General features: G+C 41.8%; 1 protein-coding gene across 4 annotated transcripts; it reads left to right on the top strand.

Moving 5' to 3' along the window:
* Nucleotides 1-4,371: 4,371 nt before the first annotated feature.
* Nucleotides 4,372-21,122, top strand: hap1 (huntingtin associated protein 1). 4 transcript variants are annotated; one of them, XM_069139803.1, is made up of 15 exons: nt 4,372-4,840; nt 9,130-9,206; nt 9,444-9,560; nt 9,664-9,758; nt 12,306-12,414; nt 12,593-12,671; nt 12,761-12,891; nt 13,079-13,153; nt 13,461-13,672; nt 16,399-16,608; nt 16,710-17,047; nt 17,691-17,879; nt 18,066-18,168; nt 18,471-18,529; nt 19,564-19,655. In XM_069139803.1, the coding sequence occupies exons 1-14, from the start codon at nt 4,654-4,656 to the stop codon at nt 18,508-18,510; spliced, it is 1,962 nt and encodes a 653-aa protein (XP_068995904.1). In that variant the 5' UTR covers nt 4,372-4,653; the 3' UTR covers nt 18,511-18,529; nt 19,564-19,655. The 4 variants fall into 4 exon arrangements, with proteins under 4 accessions (XP_068995904.1, XP_068995902.1, XP_068995905.1 ...); XM_069139801.1 differs by lacking the exon at nt 18,471-18,529 and having other exon boundaries at nt 19,564-21,122; XM_069139804.1 differs by lacking the exons at nt 18,471-18,529; nt 19,564-19,655 and adding an exon at nt 18,260-18,460.
* The last annotated feature ends 129 nt before the right edge of the window (nt 21,123-21,251 follow it).

The raw sequence follows: 21,251 nt of genomic DNA on the forward strand, positions 1-21,251 counted from the left end.
TTCTTGCTCCTGGACCTCACAGGCCCATCTGGACTCCCAGTCAGTCTTCTCCCTCCATGGGGGGCAGGGGGAGGCGCTGGGGGCCCTGGAGGTGGACCCCCAGCCTCTTCAGCCTGCATCAGCGGGGAACCTCAGGGACCTGGGCCAACGACCGTGCCACGATGTGTCCACTCTAACCGGTAGGTTGTTTTTTTTAAAGACTAATTAGAAATGATTAGTATTGTAAAAATATACAAAAGTTGAAAACTTCACTAAAGCAGTCTGCATATTCATTTTCTAGATAATTCTAGTTTCATATATTTATCAGTAGAGGGCAGTGTAACACTTGTTGTTAAAGTGCCGCTCTCTTTCTGTTTTTCTTTGCAAATACATAAACCTATCCACTCATATATTCAACACGCACGCACGCACACACACACTCCCCACGCTCAGACCTTTGTTCAGACCTGCCGGAGCTGGAGATAGTGAGCCTCCTATCAGAAGGTCAGCCCAACTACACTCTTCGAGCAGACAGTGTGTTTGGATACGACCATGACGACTGGCTGCACACCCCTCTGCTGCCACCAGGGGTCGTGCTGGGACTCACACATGAGCAGATCGAAGAGACACTCAAGTACTTCTGTGAGTTCAGCTTTATTTCCACTTACACAGTGAGGGATGAAGTGATGGAGTTACCAGTGTCCGGCTCCGTGGGTCTGATCCCCAGATGACCTCCCAAATGATCGGCAGACTCGTGTTCAGTCTGGTGTTTCTTTTTGTTGCTGCTTTCTTACTGGACTTCATGTTCTGCTGAGGAAGGAATCACACTCTCTAAAAGTATACACACCGTTACTCCAACGAATAAGAGAGAACATACAACTAGTGTGAAGTTTGATGAATGTGTCGCTTTAATGCATTTAGTGTTGATTCTGATCATAAATGGACCCGAGTCAGCGTCTCTCGAAAATGAGTTATAATGACATATTATTTTAGGATCATTATGGTAAACTAAGAATAGAAATCCTCATCTACAATGACTTGAATCAAAAAGCTGAGTACCAGTTCAACACTTTTACTTCCCGAATGTTGAACTATTCCTTTAAATGGTTGCATCTTCAAGTGCCGGCAGGGTCATTAAATCCCATTCATGAGGAGAAAACAATGCTGCATGCATAAATCTATATTTTAGTTTTCATCTACAATGAGATGTTTTTTAAGTGTTTCCTTTGTCAAAGAAGGTTTGATGGAGCTTGAGAGGGAATTTAATCCAGACAAGAGGAAGTCATTACATTTCTTCAGTTAGTAACAAAATGAAATACGTGTGTGTGTGTTTATAGCGTCGAGCTGAATCTCTCCTCCACACACTCCCTGCTTAGAGCCATATTTGTGAGTCACAGATGTTAAATGTCACCAAGCCAATTAACCTGTCGCCAGTTGGCTTCTCTGAGCAGTTTCCGCTGACGGCTCATCCCAGAGCCACTCTGACATCATGGTCACAATTTTGACATGTCAGTTGCCACAGCAACCCATAAACCATTTTAATTAGACGCATAGGTGGTCTAGACTTGTGGGGCGATGCGAAGTTACGTGCACCCTCACTTTTCTACTTTTGTAGATGTGTGAGCTCTCAGACTTCAAAGGGAAGGTTGATGATGGAGTCTTTAGATTTCTGTAGATTCTGCTGCGTGGTCATTCTCGTGGTAAATATGGAACTTATTTTGAGCAATATATGTTATAGTTTGGGCTCTTTCTTGCACCCAATGCAAAGTGTCACCAATCACAACTCTAAACTTCTGCCCTTGCTAGTGTCAGATATGGTCATGCAGAATGGACCAACAAAAGTCAGAACACGAGCGGATTCGTTTCCTACGCAGAGAAACATCTTGTCCTCCACTCGGCCGATCCGCTGTTGTACAGCGATCCACTGAGGTCAAAGTGCAACTGGATTCGAGAGGAAATGGGAGATGACACTGATTGGTTTAGTTCATGTTATGAGCGAGTCATCCTGACCAAGCACAACATCTTTAACCTGAATGCACTTAGACCGTTAGAATTTATCCGTTTGTTTTAATAGTTGGAAGAACCTGACTTTAAGTATTCAACTCTAAATGTTTCAATAACTGCCATATTTACCTTGGAGGGAAATTTGCAAAGAAAAGTTTTGTGGTTCATTGAAAGCTTTTTATCAGAAACTTGTGTTCGACCATCATAAACTCCCAGAATCAATATTTTTTTTAATATATTTCTCATACTACTACAATATAACAAAGTAAATAATGAAGGCCACTATTCACATGTGTCGAATATTTCAGTTTAAACTACTTCTCAACACTCCAGGAAAGATCGGAACTTTATTCCAAGACGTCCCTTAATCCTAAAGACCTTAAATTATAGTGATGTGATTTGATTGTTTCTCACTGTCCTCATACCAGCTGTACCAAGATGATGCCAAACCACATGTTTACTATCAGGAGCAGGACACACAAACCTGATCCATGCAGCCCGGGCCGTGTTGTTCCCTGCTGCAGCAGCAGGATCTCAGGCAGGCGACATATGGTGTTGTTTATTGGTCTTCTTTACTTGAGCTCGCTGCTTCCCCAACTGTTCCATTTCTTTGCATTTTATTTCCAGTCTAGCGCTGCTTTTGCAAGCGTCCTGTTTGTTAATGAGACACTTTTGTTCCTCAGTCCTTAATAATTGAAGTTAACTTTCATTTTGTCCTAAATATTGATCACTATTATGTTGCAACGGCTCCATACTTCAGCTCTCTGCAAAGTCTGTGGCACACCACCAATTGTTAAAGCTGTGATAATCCATGAGAAATTGAGCATGTGTAATGTGTAAGGCTTGAACTCTTCCTGCGCTGCAGCTCTGCTGAGTGTCCCAACATCTTTCACTTTATTATTTTGGTTTCATAGCTGCCGCACAGAAGGCAGCTAAGAAGCCACAAAGCTGCAAAAAACTCTAATTAACGACTGAACAGCATCTTCTTCAAACATCAAAGAAACAAAGTTACTTACTTGTAATATTATTGCAGCTAAAAAGTTTTTATTTATTTATAAACACTTGGTAAAAAGGGTAAAATGTTACGTTTTAAAGTGCACAGGAAACATAGCTTGATAATATGATAGTACACCCAACCAGTGTGGAGGTGGAGAAGCATTTGATCACATTTGTAAGCTACACCAAAATAAACATTAATGATCTACCAAAGCACTGATCCTCCAAAAGGAGTGTACGGGAACGACTCTCAGATCAGCTGAGGGAGCTCCATCTAAGTGCCCTTATTGAATATCAGTGTAATATGTAGAAAACTGTGAATGGCTGTGAATGTTTGTCTTTATTGGTGACAGGTGATTAGATTTCTAAAGAAGGCCAAACTGAAAGCGGTAGAAGTCTGATTTTATTACTGTGAGGTACTTGAAGACGAAGCACTCGTCCTGTTTGCTATTGTGAGCAAAGTCCTAAAAAAATGACTTCCTTATAACCATCATGTAGTTGTAGTGATGACTTGTTAGGTTCCAGTGGTTGAACCATCACTCTGGAGCGTTTGCACAAAACCCATCAAAGATTTTATTCTGCAGGGACTTAGAAACGCTTGCAAAGACACAGAAATGGGATAGAAGAGATTGGAGAAGTCGTACTTGACCTGCAAAGAGTCTGTTTGTGGGTTTAAAATTAATGAGGAGGTTAATATTTGATTGAAAGAAACAGCTGTGTCTGAGGAAGATACTGGAGGGGCAGAGGATGAAGTGAATATGATGACAGAGTGCAGAGTTACTACGGATCATAGTAATAGAATTCATCTTAATTGGAAATAAATCCAATCAAAAACAATCTCTCTGATTGCCCGAATAATCTAGAAAAGTAGACTGATCCTCAAAATATGTAAACCATTTTCTTTATTCCAAAAATGTAAAAATTGTGCTCAAAGAAATTATTTTGAATCAGTTATTCATGTAAAAAGGGACTTAATGTTTAAGTATACAGGCTGCTGCCTCCATCAGCCTCCGTCAGCCTCCATCAGCCTCCATCAGTGGGTGTGGCTCTGTCTGCACCAGCATGACGCAGAGCTCTCTCTATCTGCTGTTACGTATGTGTGGAGAAGATGATAGGTGGAACCTACCATCTCCCCCAGTGCACGGGGGTGTGGGGGCTTTGTGCAGCATCCTTTTTAACTGCATCAGTTTCTCATCCTAAATATTTTTGTCCGTTATAGCCACATCTTTCTCATCTTTCAGTGAGTGGACAGGGTCGGTGGGATTAATATCAGTTCTGTGGCAGGTGGTTTAGAGTTTGTCTCCTCTGTTACCCCTCCTCCTCCTCCTCCTCCTCCTCCTCCTCCTCCTCCTCCCCTGCTTCTTACCCGGTAGTCCAACGTGGCTCGGTGAACGGAGGCAGGCGTGACGACAGATCGCTCGTCCAGTCTGAGGGATTATATATTAACAGCAAGCAGCTCAGGTTCTCTTGCACACACACAAACACAGGTGCATACACCCACTCACGTAGGCTAGTGGAGACTGTACACACACACACACACACACACACACACACACACACACACACACACACACACACACACACACACAACAGCAGAATCATGCCAGAGACACAGCTGGTGTGTGACGGCACAGCTAACACACAGTAGGACCGGAGGAAGAAGGGATTTACAGCATGGACGCAGAGATGGAGGGCAGTTTTTCTCCGGTCACCATGGAGGTGTGGAGCTGCTCATCGTCTGAGGAGGAGGAGGAGGAGAAGAGCTCCTCCAGTGTTGTGGATGAAACAGTGGAGGAGGAGAAGAAATGTCTCAACAGCAATAACAATAACAGCAACAGCCTTTGCAGGGAAGTGACACAAGGTGAGATAAGGCAGCGTGTGATGTGGCAGAATGGAGAAAGCAGAGACTGATCAGAGATCTGAGTTCGTACTTAGAGACCTCAGGAATGTAGAAGTTAAGTAATTCATTAAATATGAACGGAGAGAGTTTATGTGTTTATTTGGACCCTGCAGGTCAAACATTGCTGTCTGCTGTGCTCTGTGGTCCGTTGTGTAGTCAAGGGCTTCGTTATCTAAGTGCTTAAATACTTAATATTGCGCTGCATGTGCTGCAGGGTGCAGTGATGTCATTGATGATAGGTCATGCAAACGGAGGATTAACATTCAACGGACAGCTCGGGGTCACAGCACAAGATTTAGTTCACCATGAAAGTAAAGTTTTGTAAATATATTAAACTTGAATGTTTCCTCTTAGTGTGGTGAAGGTCACTGTGCCTGTGTGTGTGTGTGTGTGTGTGTGTGTGTGTGCCTGTGTGTGTGTGTGTGTGTGCCTGTGTGTGTGTGTGTGTGTGTGTGTGTGTGTGTGTGTGTGTGTGTGTGCCTGTGTGTGTGTGTGTGTGTGTGTGTGTGTGTGCCTGTGTGTGTGTGTGTCCGCACATGCTGCAGCAGTGCATTAAAGGCACGTGTACATGTAAGCAATTGTAATTACCAGCATTTTAAATTGTTGTTTTCTGTTCTGATGTATTTATAGAGGATTATAACATTTCATTTTATTGCTAAACATTTTATTTTTTAGATTTTTTTTTTCACCCCTGCAAAGAAATCTAAAGTACTTTGAGACAGTTTAGAGGGAAACTTGTGCTTGTAAGCATTGAGAATTAAATTGTAATGAGACGGACTGCTGTTTAATGGTTGCGGGTTCATTAACTGAGCTGCTGCCTGTTTCACTCCATTCATTTCAGGTGTCTTTGCTTTCACTTTGTCACCTTGAGCAATGACTATTGGTACATTAAATTTATGTGATAAAAAAAAAAAAAAATTTTTTTTTTTTTTTTAGATGATCATTTAAGAGTGTTTCCTAACTTATTCTCTTGAACAGTTTGTTTTGTTATTATTTAGTCTTGTTGCCCAATTTTTTGAAATGCTTTTCCCGTTTCGATGTCAGAATGAGCAGCGAGTCTCTGTTCTCCTCTTTATGGGGCGTTCTTTGTCTAAATGGGGATGTGGTGGGCACCCGCACCAATACTGCGACGTGGGCACCCCTCCAGGAAAACGGGACTAAATATTTGGCCTTTCATGTAATGTGTGTAATTTTTCTTGCTTGTGCTTGTTTTGTGTGGAATTGTCTATTTTGCTAGGAGCTAAATGCTTTTTTTTTAAGTCCTCATATTTATTTATGTTACCGTTACCATTGTTAAATTATTAAATTAGATTGTTAAATCTGTTGATAGTTAAACGGATGTCGACGAGCTTAAACGGCACAAACAGAAAATGTCCAGACAGATTTAGACAAAGAAGATCTGAGAGAAGTTTTAGCCCCCGACGATCTGATCACGTGTGCTCCTTCAGAACAAAGAGATCAATCCAGTGGGTCATTGTGAATCTTATTCCAGGAGATCATCAATGCCCGTCTGATCCCGCAACAAAACCAACATCATAAGCATACCTAAGTCAGCAGGGTTTATCCAGAGGAACCCTGAAACCTCTCTCTGGCATCGCAGTCTTTCCTGATCTGCTCTGCAGCAGTCGGGTCAACAGGAAATAGATCCGATATTTCTTCTGGTTGAATCGATGTTCAGTCAACGTGCCAATTTGTAAAGGATGCAAATAAGAAAAATGAGCATCATGCTCATTAGTCGATTGACTAACAGTTACAACAACATTATCCATGTAAATAAAAGTTGTTCTTTACTTTATCATTCATGCAGACTGACAACTAAAGAAACATGATGTACAGTTGAGATCATCTGAATGATTTGCTGTGATCTGATTTTGTATGTTTCGGTACGTCCCGTCAGGCTGCTGTAATCCACTTTCAGTACAATAGGATTTAGGGAAGTTGAACAATTATCTGATTAACCTGTTGTTCGTTTGTTGGATGCGTTTTTAACTAACTAGCCCTTTAGTTCTCCAGAAGACGTGTAAATGATCTATCTTACGGTTCATCGCGGCCATCGCTTGATTCTCTGATTCAACGTAATGAAATATAATAAGCAGACATCAGAAATCGACGTCTTCACGCTCTTGTTGGTTGTATGTTCGAGGTGCATGATGGGAGTTCTTCTGTTAAACTTCCTGTCTTTGCTTTCAGCAGTGTAACGAACCGAATGCATTAAATCAGACTTCATTATCTGGACTCCTCTCCGGCCCTCCAGCTGCTGCTGTGTAGCTCTTGAACATATCACACGAGTTTCATCATCAGAGGAAGTTTTAGAGTTTTATTTTGAGTACTTGAGTTTATTTGATTAAATATATATATATATATATATATATATATGTCAAATATAATGTAGTTCATTTGTATTACTTAATAAACTAGACGGTATCTACGGCCTGACTGTTGGGAATCAGGCTGGACTAACAGCGCTAAGTTCCTCCTGCTATCTGAGGTCGAGTGTTCAGGTCCGTTTGTCCTGCTGCAGTGTCCTTGAGAGAAAAATGACATCCTGTCAGCAGACCTGTTGTACAGTCAACAGTGAGCATCAGAGAAGTCCACAGGGTCCCCAACGTCCTTCTGTCATCTCCGTGTCCCAGATTCAACTTTTGAAAGAGCAACTTTGACACATGAAGTCCATCATGTTTGTCCCCGTCCTGACAAACGAGTCTAGAAAAACCTTTTGGGGATTTTATCACGTTAAAATGCGTGAAATATTTCTGTTACTGCGTTTGTCTTAAATCTACTTTAGTAAAGATGGAAACAAGACTTCCATCTGATGACAAATCCCCTCAGACTGCTGGAGACTTGATTCATGTTTTATAATTAATGGCCAGTATACAGGTGACTTTACTGTTCAGCACAAGGTTAGCGTCTTCCCATCAGGCTGATGAGATCCTGTTACAGATATCCAGTCTCTGTGAATTCAGGCCAAATTCAAGGACCTGTAATCTAAATACGTTGCTGTACACCAACGTCCCGTAGCTTTAGTGCAGCTGAGCTTTCAACTGAAAGTGAGATTATACAGCGGATTTTAGTTTTGAGGTATGTAGCGACGACCAGTTAAACACCAGTGAAGGCAAATTCTGTGCATCCTTAACCAAAGTCTAATTTGATGTTAACAGTTTGTATGCATTAAATGTGAATGAGGTTGGCCACTAAACAATAACAATAATAATACAATTGGAAAAACTTAGTGTCAGACAAAGTAATAACCTTTAAATTTCCAGTGAAATGGTTAATTAACCAATCAGAGATGATGTGGAGTGCATGAATATATTTAATTAAAGGCCCCTCCACTTCAGTGACGGTCCGTCTCCACTGTCCTGAGAGGAAGTGACTAATTCATCCTCTAAACACCTTCAGCCCGCTTCATTCATTCTACAAGACGTAAACAAAGTCGCAGGTCATCAGTCAGTCTGTGTTCCCTCCGTGCCGGACGCGTCCCGCTGGTGGGAACGCTTCAGTCGGTCGAACCCTGGCAAACTGTCCCGGTGAGCTATATTGGTGTCCAGGAGAAGGAGGTCTTAATGGACGTCTTATCTGGGCTGAAAGGGATCAAGCTAAGAGGATCACTCTCTGGCTGACCACATGGAGATGTTGTGGTCTGGAGCGCTTCAAACCTGAAGCAAGACGATTGATTTCAGTCTCGGTCTGTTGTTGTAGGTCGATGCTAAATGATAATGACATGACAAGGACAAGTTCATGAGGGAAGCCTCTCTTTCCACACTTGTTTACATGATTATGTAATCCAGGAATAATTCTAAAAACACGTGATCCATAATCCATTTTCATCATACGAGTACATCCAGAAATGCAACCGACAACCAGGAACTATGAATAGAGAAATCAAAGGGAAAGTGATTTGATTGGTTCATTCTTGACAGTTCGCTATCTGCTCCGAAACTCATATTACAGAACTTATTAACTTTTACTACAACTACTATATTAACTACAATAAACCTTGAACAACTGTTTTATCTCTCTTTTGAGTACAACTGTGGCTCCTTCATGTGATTGTATGTTGTTGTAATTCTAGTAGTTTGTTGAAAAATACAAATAGAGGAAGATATCAGCCAAAATTACAAAAGTCTCCCAGTTGGCTTGTTATTACGGTTCATAACTGTTGTACAGTCAGAAAGGCTGACTGGTTGCCGTGTCCTCTGTCTCTCTCTGTCTCTGCCTGTCTCTCTGTCTGTCTCTCCCTCCTCCCTCAGTGCTGTGCTCAGACAGAGTGGGCCAGGTCACCAAGACATATCAGGACATTAAGGCAGTCACCCACCTGCTGGAGGAGGTAAGACGGAGACAGCAGATGAACCGGATTAAAGAGGATTATACTGATGTCTCACTGACCATCAGCCTTCTTCTAAATGTCCCCACCGGATTAACCAAGTCGAAGTCTAGTCTGAGTCTTTCTATCGATATGCTCAAATTAAAAAAAACTTGGTTGAAAAACAACAACAACAACAACAACTGTGATTTCCTGATTTTAAAAATATCCAAATATCTGTATTTGTTTATGACTATGCAGAAAGAGCGGGACTTGGAGTTAGCAGCGCGAATCGGTCAGTCTCTCCTGAAGCAAAACCAGGAACTGACCGCCCGCAACGAACTTCTGGATGAACAGCTGGAAACCACGAAGGAGGAGGTACAAACAAAAACCTCTGGATCCACACACGAGCAGTCGCACCGAAATACTTCATCTTTGCTGAGATCAAACTCACTCAGGTTATCAAAACTCATCTTTCTAGATCGCTCAACTCCGACATGAGCTCTCGATGCGGGACGACCTCCTGCAGTTCTACGCGAGCACCGAGGAGACGGAGAACGCTCAGTCTCACTCACCGTGGGTACACAACATGGAAACACACAACATGGAAACACACAACATGGAAACACACAACATGGAAACACACAACATGGAAACACACAACATGGAAACACAACATGGAAACACACAACATGGAAACACACAACATGGAAACACACAACATGGAAACACACAACATGGAAACACAACATGGAAACACAACATGGAAACACAACATGGAAACACACAACATGGAAACACAACATGGAAACACAACATGGAAACACACAACATGGAAACACAACATGGAAACACAACATGGAAACACACAACATGGAAACACACAACATGGAAACACAACATGGAAACACACAACATGGAAACACACAACATGGAAACACACAACATGGAAACACACAACATGGAAACACAACATGGAAACACAACATGGAAACACAACATGGAAACACACAACATGGAAACACAACATGGAAACACAACATGGAAACACACAACATGGAAACACACAACATGGAAACACAACATGGAAACACACAACATGGAAACACAACATGGAAACACAACATGGAAACACAACATGGAAACACACAACATGGAAACACAACATGGAAACACACAACATGGAAACACACAACATGGAAACACAACATGGAAACACAACATGGAAACACACAACATGGAAACACAACATGGAAACACAACATGGAAACACAACATGGAAACACACAACATGGAAAAACACAACATGGAAACACAACATGGAAACACACAACATGGAAACACACAACATGGAAACACACAACATGGAAACACACAACATGGAAACACAACATGGAAACACAACATGGAAACACACAACATGGAAACACACAACATGGAAACACAACATGGAAACACACAACATGGAAACACAGCATGGAAACACAACATGGAAACACAACATGGAAACACAACATGGAAACACACAACATGGAAACACAACATGGAAACACAACATGGAAACACAACATGGAAACACACAACATGGAAACACAACATGGAAACACACAACATGGAAACACACAACATGGAAACACACAACATGGAAACACAACATGGAAACACAGCATGGAAACACACAACATGGAAACACAACATGGAAACACAGCATGGAAACACACAACATGGAAAAACACAACCTGGAAACACAACATGGAAACACAACATGGAAACACAACATGGAAACACACAACATGGAAAAACACAGCATGGAAACACAACATGGAAACACAACATGGAAACAAAACATGGAAACACACAACATGGAAACACAACATGGAAACACAACATGGAGAAACACAACATGGAAACACAACATGGAAACACAACATGGAAACACATCATGGAAACACACAACATGGAAACACAACATGGAAACACATCATGGAAACACACAACATGGAAACACAACATGGAAACACATCATGGAAACACAACATGGAAACACATCATGGAAACACACAACATGGAAACACACAACATGGAAACACAACATGGAAACACAACATGGAAACACACAACATGGAAACACACAACATGGAAACACAACATGGAAACACAACATGGAAACACACACAACATAGAAACACACACAACATGGAAACACACACATCATGGAAACACACACATCATGGAAACACACAACATAGAAACACACACAACATGGAAACACACACAACATGGAAACACACAACATAGAAACACACACAACATAGAAACACACAACATGGAAACACACACAACATGGAAACACACACAACATAGAAACACACAACATGGAAACGCACAACATGGAAACACACAACATAGAAACACACAACATGGAAACACACAACATAGAAACACACAACATGGAAACACACACAACATAGAAACAACACAGAAACGCACACAACATAGAAACAACATATAAACGCACACAACATAGAAACACACAACATAGAAACACACAACATGGAAACACACACAACATAGAAACACACACAACATAGAAACACACAACATGGAAACGCACACAACATAGAAACAACACAGAAACGCACACAACATAGAAACAACATATAAACGCACACAACATAGAAACACACACAACATAGAAACACACAACATAGAAACGCACACATGCACATGCTACGTATATCCTGCAGTTCATAGATCAGTTATGACACATTTATTTACATTTTAAAACAGTTGATCATTGTCATCAATGTTCTCTTTAAATATATTTTTCATTTCAGCTAAAAATACTGTTTAAAGTGTTAATTAATACTGTTTAAGGTGTTAATTATAACCCAATTTAAAACTAACTGCAATAACATCTTGTCTAGAAATATACAATAAACCGTCATTGGCCTGAACATCAGAGTCAACTAAAAATTTATTGTGATAGTTTCACAACAAAAGATTAAACTAAACAGACACGTGTATTTATTTAATAGTACCAGCTTTTGTTTTGGTGTTGAGTATTTATCGTATATATACTATATTTTAATGGAATGCATTTCTCTTTTTTTCTTAATGTAGAATTAAAAGGAATGAATCGTGCAGTTCTCTCAGCAGCTTCGTCCACTACGACTTCCTGCAGCAGAAGCTGAAGGGTTTAGAAGAAGAGAACCGCAAGCTGCGGGTAGAGGTAAACAACGCTGGAGGGAATTAAAGAAGGATTTCTGATATAGTCTTGGAGAAAATAAGGCTTATAAAACATTATCATTCTTTATGGTTATGTTTGACTCGATAGTAGACAGCAGAGTGTGCAGTGTCTTTGTAACACGGCTTCATGTAAACAGCTGACATCAACGTTGTGTCTGCAGGCCAGTGAGCTCTCCACGGAGACCAGCAACTACGAGGAGCAGGAGCAGGAGCTGATGATGGTGTGTGTGGAGGAGCTCAGTAAGTGTCCGGGTCTCCTTTCCTGTAGATTCACATTGTGTAACTGTGAGTGTGATAGAGGTTTCATTTATGGGACTCGTGTGTTTCAGCATCTGTCAATAAGCAGGTGGCTGATCTGTCAGACGAGTTGGCACGAAAAGTAGAAGATTCTCTCCGGCAGCAGGAGGAGATCAGCTCACTGCTCGCTCAGATCGTTGACCTGCAGGCCCGCTGCAACGCGGTGAGGAACACACACACACACACACACACACACACACACACACACACACACACACACACACACACACACACACACACACACACACACACACACACACACACACACACACACAGACTCACACTGACACGTTCTGTAATTGATGACATTAAATACTTACACCTTTTAAATTCCTGTCTGATCCTTCTAGGTCTCCCATGACAACGAGGAACTGAACCAACACCTGAGTGCCTCTCGTGAGATCCATTTGAAACTCCAATCAGAGGCAAGAAGCTTTATTTTCTTAGTGACTTCAATAATATGTTTGGATTAGGACTGAAATGCTGTCACATTACGTGTGCTCGTTTTTGTTTTTCTTTCTGCGTGGCTGAATATGTCATGATGTAGAGATAGAAGTCTGAAACATGATGAGCCTCCCTAGATTACTTGCCTCGAATATGATTGTCTGCATTTCCAGAAGCCGAATATGAAACTAAAATGTACAGTTGAGATTTTAAAAGCCACAACATGGTTTCCCATGAGCCTCCTCTCTGCCTGCTGACGTGACCTGTTTGTTTCCCCCCTGTCTGCAGCTCAAGGACTTGCAGGACAAGTACTCTGAGTGCGAGGATATGCTCCAGGAGGCCCGAGAGGACATCAAAAACCTGCGAAACAAGAGCGTGCCCAACAGCACGGTGCAGCGCTACACCGCGCTGGCCTCCGTTCTGCCCATGGACTGTCTGGCAGCAGAGATTGAAGGCACCTTCCGCAAAGGCCTGGACACCCCAGCTCCCTCCGAGTACAAGTGAGTCTGTCACCTGGAACAGTGATCACATCATTCATGTGAAAGGCTCAAAGTGTCTGACTTTGACATTTTTCTGGTTACGGATGCTTCAGTTTACACTGTGAAGGCCTGGGAGCAGTTCTGATTGGTTCTGATGTATGAGGCCTTTCTTGAGTTTTTTTTTTTTACACATTTCAATCAGTACACAAAGTTTAGAGTTTAGAAAACTGAAGTTAACAAGCTGAACACCAACTGTGAGCCTGAAGTGCTTCAATTCCCTGCTAGTTCCACTCTAACGCTATGGTCTTAGTGTCTGAATGCAACGACACGAGGAATATTCACATGCATTTCTGACAACTTTCTAAATTCTGCAAAGGACTGAGAGAGAGGTCATTTCTTATTTTACACAAAATACATATTTGTAACAAACTCATGGGAACACAAAACGGGTTCGGCTGCACAATGAGTTTGAGAAGTTTGTGTTTTCTGCAAAAAAGTTTGAATTGATTGTGTTCATTATGTCTTTTAATAGAGTGAATAACTATTTGACTTGATTTCAGTTGATTCCAACATTAATACAAACCAATTTGCTGTGAGAGAATAAAATCGATAGTTGAGATTGAAAATAAACTGAGACAGCAGAGTCACATCTTTCCCATCCAGCTCACGATGTGTGATCGTTTTTTATAGTCTGAAACATACCGCTGCTTCATGGTGAATAATAAAATGAACAGATTGTGGAACTGATCATTTAATGTTATAAGATGTTTGAAATGAAGTTATTTAGTTGAAAATGTTTGCGTGATTGTTTTCCTTTGGATTTCAGCCCCAATCAGACCAAGTTGGACTTTTGGACAGTTTTCTGCTGGTAGTAGAAACTCCATTGCCATCATGCTGTGCAGTCTGCAGTGGGACTACTCGACATACTCTGTATTTGGTTAAATTCACCCCAAGTGTTGCGTTCAGGGCCGGATGATTCTGATGTGTGTGGAACCTGAAGGAGTCTCAGGTTAAAACATCAATAACTCAACTCTAAACAACGTTATTGCAGAAGGAGTCCAGTTTTATTTCTTATGATCCTCACTGAACCAGCAGAGATGATGAGGTGGAGCTGATGGCGGCGTGTTTGTCTGTGCTGTTATATATATATATATATATATATATATATATATATATATATATATATATATATATTATATATTCTCCTTCCTTTCTGAGGCAAGCTCCTGGAAAAAAACAAAAAACTGTTTATTTTGATCAGGCAGTGAAATTCTGAACAAATAGATGAGATTAAATATAAATGAGAGACATACCTTCTCTCTGTCCTCCCTTCTAGTGATCTCCTCACGGAGCCGAACCTCCAGAGCTTCACATTGTCTTTTCCACCGAATCTCAATCTGCTTGTGTGCTGCTTCTTTCTGGGTCATTGCAAATATAGTTTGTAAATTCGCCTTTGTGAGAGCAAACATTTCACTCTTGAAGATTGTCATCAGTTTGTCCTTTTTCATTATCTCATCTTTCTGCTTTTGGTATTTCTCCTGCATATCTTTAAGCTCAGTGACGGTTTTGTTCTTATCAAATCCCCACTTTCCCTCTTCTGCTGGGATTTTGTTCAACACAGCTTCTTTTTTCTCAAAAGTTTTTTCGGTTTCTGCACCTTTCAAAACTCCCTCCAACCTGTGGATCTCATTTCTTGTTAACATGCATTTCCTCTGAAATTGCTTCTGTACATCTTTGATTTTCTCCAGAATTTCACAGTTTTTACGTCTCAGATTAATGTTGGTTGACGCCAGTTTAGTGACGCTTCTCTTCGTTGACTGAAGAGCTCGTCTGAGGGCGAGAACTCTGGTATCTGCAGCTGGACTGCAGGTCGGAGGCTCGTGTTTTTTGGCTTTATTCCTTCGCTGTCGTCTCTTAAAAACAGAAATATACAAGTCGAATTGAGCTAAAAACATACCGAAAAAATATATATATCCAAAATGAGCTATGTTGCTTTTTTATGTCATGAAGTTCAGTTTCAAGCAGTTAAATCAGGGACTTCAGTCAAATTTGGTACTTTTGAAATCTTACCTTGTTTCTTGTCTTGAGTCGGCCGTCCATGGCTCTGCAGAGATATCGCTGTGTAGTTTGTGAGGAAGTTGTGGACTGAAGCTGAAAGCGTGAAAGTGTCTCTGTTTTGTTGATGTTTGAACTGAGGAGCCGTTAACTCTAGAATTGTAGTCGAGGATCCATTTAGTAGTCAAATCACAACAAAACACATGCAACTATTGTTTTTTTAAAATGTTCTGTGGTCTCTCTTTCTGCTTCGTTGCTCTGTCACATATTTCAACGTACTAACCAGAGTTTAGCAACATTCAAAACCAAAATCTGATAACAGTTTTGGGGTTGTTTATGTTGCCAGGCAACCGCCAATCAAATCTGCTCTGATGCACATGCAGCCTGGTGAAGATTTTGAAGGCTACTCCAAAACATAGTCATTTTTAAAATGATCTATATTCACAATCATACAAGGAACTAATAAACCAGTGCTGGCTGGATGGAGGCTCATGTTCTCTTTCAGTCTGAGGGAGTTTCAAACTGACATCACATCACAACCCCTGCATATGATAATAAAGACCCTTTTTAAATCCTACTAACTTTAAATACTGTGCTGCAGCTTGTGTAAAACTGTATTAATGTGAATATTTTTGGGATGTACTGTATATTACAGTGTGAATAATGGGCACTCGCCCTGTTTCTCTTGGCAGGAACCACCCGCGGCGAGTGTTTGAAACCGTGAAAGTGGTGAACAAAGCTGTGAGGCTGCGATCCCGGTGCCACTCACCGGGCCTGCCGGGCTCCAGCCCGGTGTCCACACGCTCCAGTTACAACAGCACGCCCCGAACCAGCTACTACGGCTCCGATAACGCCAGCCTTACCCTGGAGGACCGGCCCAGCTCCACTCACGCTCAGATCAGGTGCAACATCATATCAAGTGGAACATTTTACATGAACTTTGGATCACACATTTCAAACCTTTTGTTCTTGATGTTAAAACAACATTCTTTAAATCCTGTAGTGTTAGTGGTCCAAAACGTCTGGGTCAGCCGGGCACACCGGGAGGCCAGGACCTCGAAGCTGCCCTGCGCAGCCTCTCCGCCCGCCAGCAGAACCACTCCTCGGAGCGGCCCTTCTTCGACGTGGAGCGGGAACGTAAACTCTGTGCCTTGGCAGCGAACTGTGAGGAGGGCGACGGCTCCAGTGGCTTCCTGACACCCAACGACAGCCTGGCCTTCAGCCCGGCAGCATCCACAGGCACCAACTACTCCAACGGCAGCTCACAGCACTCCTGTGGCTCGTCGGGAGGATCCAGGTCCTACCTGCCCGACCGTCTGCAGATCGTCAAACCTCTGGAAGGTAAAAGCTTCAGCTTTAAAATGTCCTGGAACGCATTCCAGCCTCTGTAGAAACGTGTTACCACACCGTAGACTGTATGTAAAAGTGGACTTAGCTTTTGGGTCTGAAACAGGAAGCCAATGCACAAGTGCCTTAAGCTGCAAAACCACCGAGTGCCACTAGAGGTTGGCTCCAGAAAGGCTCTGGCTCCATAGACTCCCATTCAACTTCCCTCATGAATTACAAAGTCAATACGTTTTTTCCTCAAGTCATTAAGGTGTCATTTGCTAAAGTCACTCCTTCTGAATAGTTTTCCTTCTGAAAATCATTGGTCAGTTCAAATTCTTCCAAAAAAGTGGCTTTGCAAATGTTCTATGGAGAATTAAATTCCATTCTCTCTGATTTGGGGCCTATTGTGAGCAAACATTGCACTTTGGTAAGAAACTTTTGTTTTTAGATTTATTTTTACCTTCCATTTAGGAGCCACTAAAAATCAGTCTCTCCTTTTTATGAATTTTCTGAGAGGCAGTGCTGATGAACACAGAATAAAAATACATGAATAATAAAACATAATAAGGCAACCTTTGGTTCTCAGTTATTTGTAGCGTTTCTACTTCCTATTAGCACATTATTAACTGCAGTCGTCTCTGACTCTCCCCGGCAGGCTCGGTGACTCTGCACCAGTGGCAGCAGCTGGCCAAACCAAACCTGGGAGGCATCCTGCACCCTCGACCGGGCGTCCTGACCAAAGACTTCAGGGAGCTGGAGGTCGACATGCAGCACGTCTACAGCCTGAACGACCTGGAGGAGGACGAGCTGGACCTGTCGCAGCTCTCCGGAGCTCATGGCCTGGGTAGGACACGCCTTAACACACTTCTACCACCAGCTTTCATTTCTATTCAATCTTTCAAATTCCATGTTTATCGATTTGAATATCTTCTCGTTATTCAAGATGGCTGTGCAACAATTAGTGTAGTTTCCTTCTGCATTGGCTCAGTAGATGTGTGTGTTTCCCTTTTCTCCCTCCGTGACCTCCCAGCCTCTCCATCGGGCCCCAACCTCCCTCAGACCTCTCCCACACATACCATTACCACCTGCCAAGTCCTCCAACCCTCCCTCCTCCTCCCCTCCTTCTCCACTGGGTAAGACTTTAACATATCTAACACCACCTCTATTCTACTGTTGGGGATTTTATTCTGACGATGTCGTGTTGCCTTCTATATTTTTTACCAGGTGATTTTCTATCTTCTCTTGTAATGCTGCTATTGATTGATGGACCTGAGTTACTGCTTATAAGGAGTTCAATAAGCTGATTAACTCAAAACTGTATTTTTTTGGAGTGTCACTTATATTTAAAGTGTGGGTATTCCAGATTTCCTATTTTCCATCTCTGCTTTTTTTTTTTTTCCTAATCCGTCTTAACTTCTGCTCTGAACTCCCTCAGAGGCAGAAAACGCCTGTCGAGGCTGTTTCTTCAACTCTAGAAGCAGCTTTTGGGGCAAAGTAAGAGCGCAGAGTTACGGATGCACTGTGAACGCTTGCTAAATGTATTGGACATTAACAGCAGATGCACAGTGCCATGCTCGTTTTACAAAATAACATCTCGGTTACAAAACATCTGATGTAGTCGATGTGGTTCATATGCAGACTGTTTATTAAAGGTGGAAAATGCGGCCCTAAAATAATTTCTAAAAAAAACAATATTTTATTTGTTCTTCTGTGGTAGTGATATTCTTGATGATATGAAAAAAACAATGGAAAATATTTCTTTGATCATTTTAAGGCAAATTGCAATAAAAAAAGAAATTACAGCAAACATTGTTATAGTTTTATAAGTCAGAATAAATGCAACAGTTTGCATTTAGTAATTATGTCTTATTTAGTTTCTAAATGACTAAAGTCAGAGTGAGATTTAGATCCTGTTGAGCTGCTGTTAGTCAAGTTGCATCATATGATGCTGCATAACAATATGACGTCATTACATCAAGTCAAAATAATATAATCATCACAACATTATTTTTTCTTTATAATATTAAAATTTAAACAGATATATTTGTGAACTATGTGGGAATATTATTGACATAAATACATGAATAAACAGTTGGTCTTCTAATAGCTGCTTACAACTGCATTATAGTGAGCTATTAACATGTATTAAATCTTATTATACAACTTATGAATAGAGGTGGGGATGAATCGTAATGTTTTGTGGGAACACTGTGCTTCTGTTATTTATCGCTCTTCACCTCCTACTAACGGAGCTGCTCCGTCTGTGCTCACGTCTTTGTTCTCCTCATTACTACATGTTATGATGCGTGTTGATCGTTTCAGGTTCTCATCTCAGAAAAACCTCCAGTTCCTGTTTCATCAGCGCCGACTCACTAACATCACGTTTATCCATCTGATAGTGAACTAACCGAGACCTTTAACATCGCCTGTTTTTTGGTCATTTTGTAAGAGTGTGTATGTGCATGCAAAAACAGCTGTTGTGTCATATTATTTTGCTTCAATTATTATTATTATTTTTTTGTTGGCAGCGTTCACTCTTTCAGCCTGCCATCTTGTCGGAGCTGTGAGCACGTGAGCGCGTCACCTCCTCCCCCCCGGCAGCATTTTGGCTGGGGAAGCCGGACCTCCACCTCCACCACTAATGTGACCACCTTATCACTGGGACTCCTGCAGCTGCTGCGAGAGCGCGGCATCTCCGCCTCTCCTCATCCTCAGCACAACCTGCACTACAGCCACAGCACACAACCTCCGTGTTTGCCGGTGAAAGACGAAGGCGGCGGCCCGTCCACGGCCAGAAGGAGGAGCGTTTTTAGCCTGAACTTGGTGGAGAAGCTGCAGAGGCTGGGGCTGCACAGAGTGGCGGCCTGGGGGATGACGGGCCGGACAGCTGACAGCAATGACCCACTCGCACATCCGCCCAAAGTGTGACGTGTCTCTCACTCACCGGAGTCACCTTTGCATGAAGCCGTGTGATTCCCCACGTTGCAGTTCAGGACTGCTGCACCTGTGTCTGGACAACAAAAGCCACAGAATGTGTTAGAGCCATATTGGAGTTGTTGGTCGTGTGTAGGATTTTGTTTTTCTATGAACTCGTGCACAGTAACTTGTTGTTTGGGACATCTTCATCTCAGGACAGCCACTTCATCACCTGTTTGTTTCACTCTATCACTTCTTTTTACACAAAAAAAAGAATCATACTGAAGGAAAAAAAAAACACTTTTTATACTGTATTTTTTGTGAATGTCATTTTACAATTTTTCCCATCACTGATTCAGAAAACCTGTCTTTTTTTTTTTTTTTTTTTTTTACTTTCCAAAGTGAAACATCAGCTATGTGTAAATAATGACATTGTCCTTTGGGAAAATTAAAACAAACAAACTGCAGTAAATTACTGTTAGTGGAAACCACAAACCCAACCAATGCTGTCACACTGAAGAACATTCGAATGCACTGAAACACAACTCCGGTCTTCCTGCTTGTCGGCCGCTGCACTGAGAACAGCATGTAAATACGGTCGAACTGATTTAAAAGCACCGCGAAGACGTCCGCCACTAACTGCTGACTCGTGTTAATCATGTCGACATCCTTTAGCTGTCTGCAGCTCATCAGCTGCTGTCATCCTGTAGTTCGGACCTCTGGGACTTTATTCTGAGCCAAACCTCAGCAGAAAACCAAATCAGGTCTGCCATGCTGCATCGAAGACAACATGTGTATTTACTCTCTTCTTGTACAAATCTGCTGCATCTCGTCATCAGGAACTCTGAAACTGTTGGGATTTGATCTGGATCGTGCATTCAAAGTGATTCCTCAGTGACGTCAAGGGGAATGTTTATTTAATACATTCAAGTAGAAGAGCATGTTTCTTTATGAACTGTAGCAAACAAAAGAAAAGGCATAGGATACTGTGGAAGTAAAAGGGAAGAAATCATAAAACACAGGTTGTAATAATCTGCATTGTGATTTAAATCAACCAAACAGTTTTCTCTGCACTGCTGTTCGCTGTAGTCTGTTAGTGTCACAGCTGTAGATGTCAGCATGTCTATGATAAGTTGTACCACCTGTGAATAAAACTCTGCATTTCCATCCAGTACAGTTGTGAATGGCTCTCAGTCACAATGAATCAAACACAAGACTTGTGATCATTCTGCAAAAGTTGTTTATTTGTAAAGTTGCAGTAAAGTGAAACGCGGACTTTCTCCACAAAGTGAAGAGCAGG

The sequence above is a fragment of the Embiotoca jacksoni genome, unplaced genomic scaffold, assembly GCF_022577435.1.
Source record: "Embiotoca jacksoni isolate LCO1_2020_lvr unplaced genomic scaffold, fEmbJac1.0.p SCAF_85, whole genome shotgun sequence".
In the NCBI taxonomy this organism is placed as follows: domain Eukaryota; kingdom Metazoa; phylum Chordata; class Actinopteri; family Embiotocidae; genus Embiotoca; species Embiotoca jacksoni.

What these genes read in the sequence shown, in the direction of transcription:
- hap1 (XM_069139801.1), top strand. Translation starts at nt 4,654, where the DNA reads ATGGACGCAGAGATGGAGGGCAGTTTTTCTCCGGTCACCATGGAGGTG. An exon ending in TTGCAGGGAAGTGACACAAG is followed by an intron (nt 4,841 to 9,129) that starts GTGAGATAAGGC and finishes CTCCTCCCTCAG; the next exon opens with TGCTGTGCTCAGACAGAGTG. An exon ending in CTCCGGAGCTCATGGCCTGG is followed by an intron (nt 17,880 to 18,065) that starts GTAGGACACGCC and finishes GTGACCTCCCAG; the next exon opens with CCTCTCCATCGGGCCCCAAC.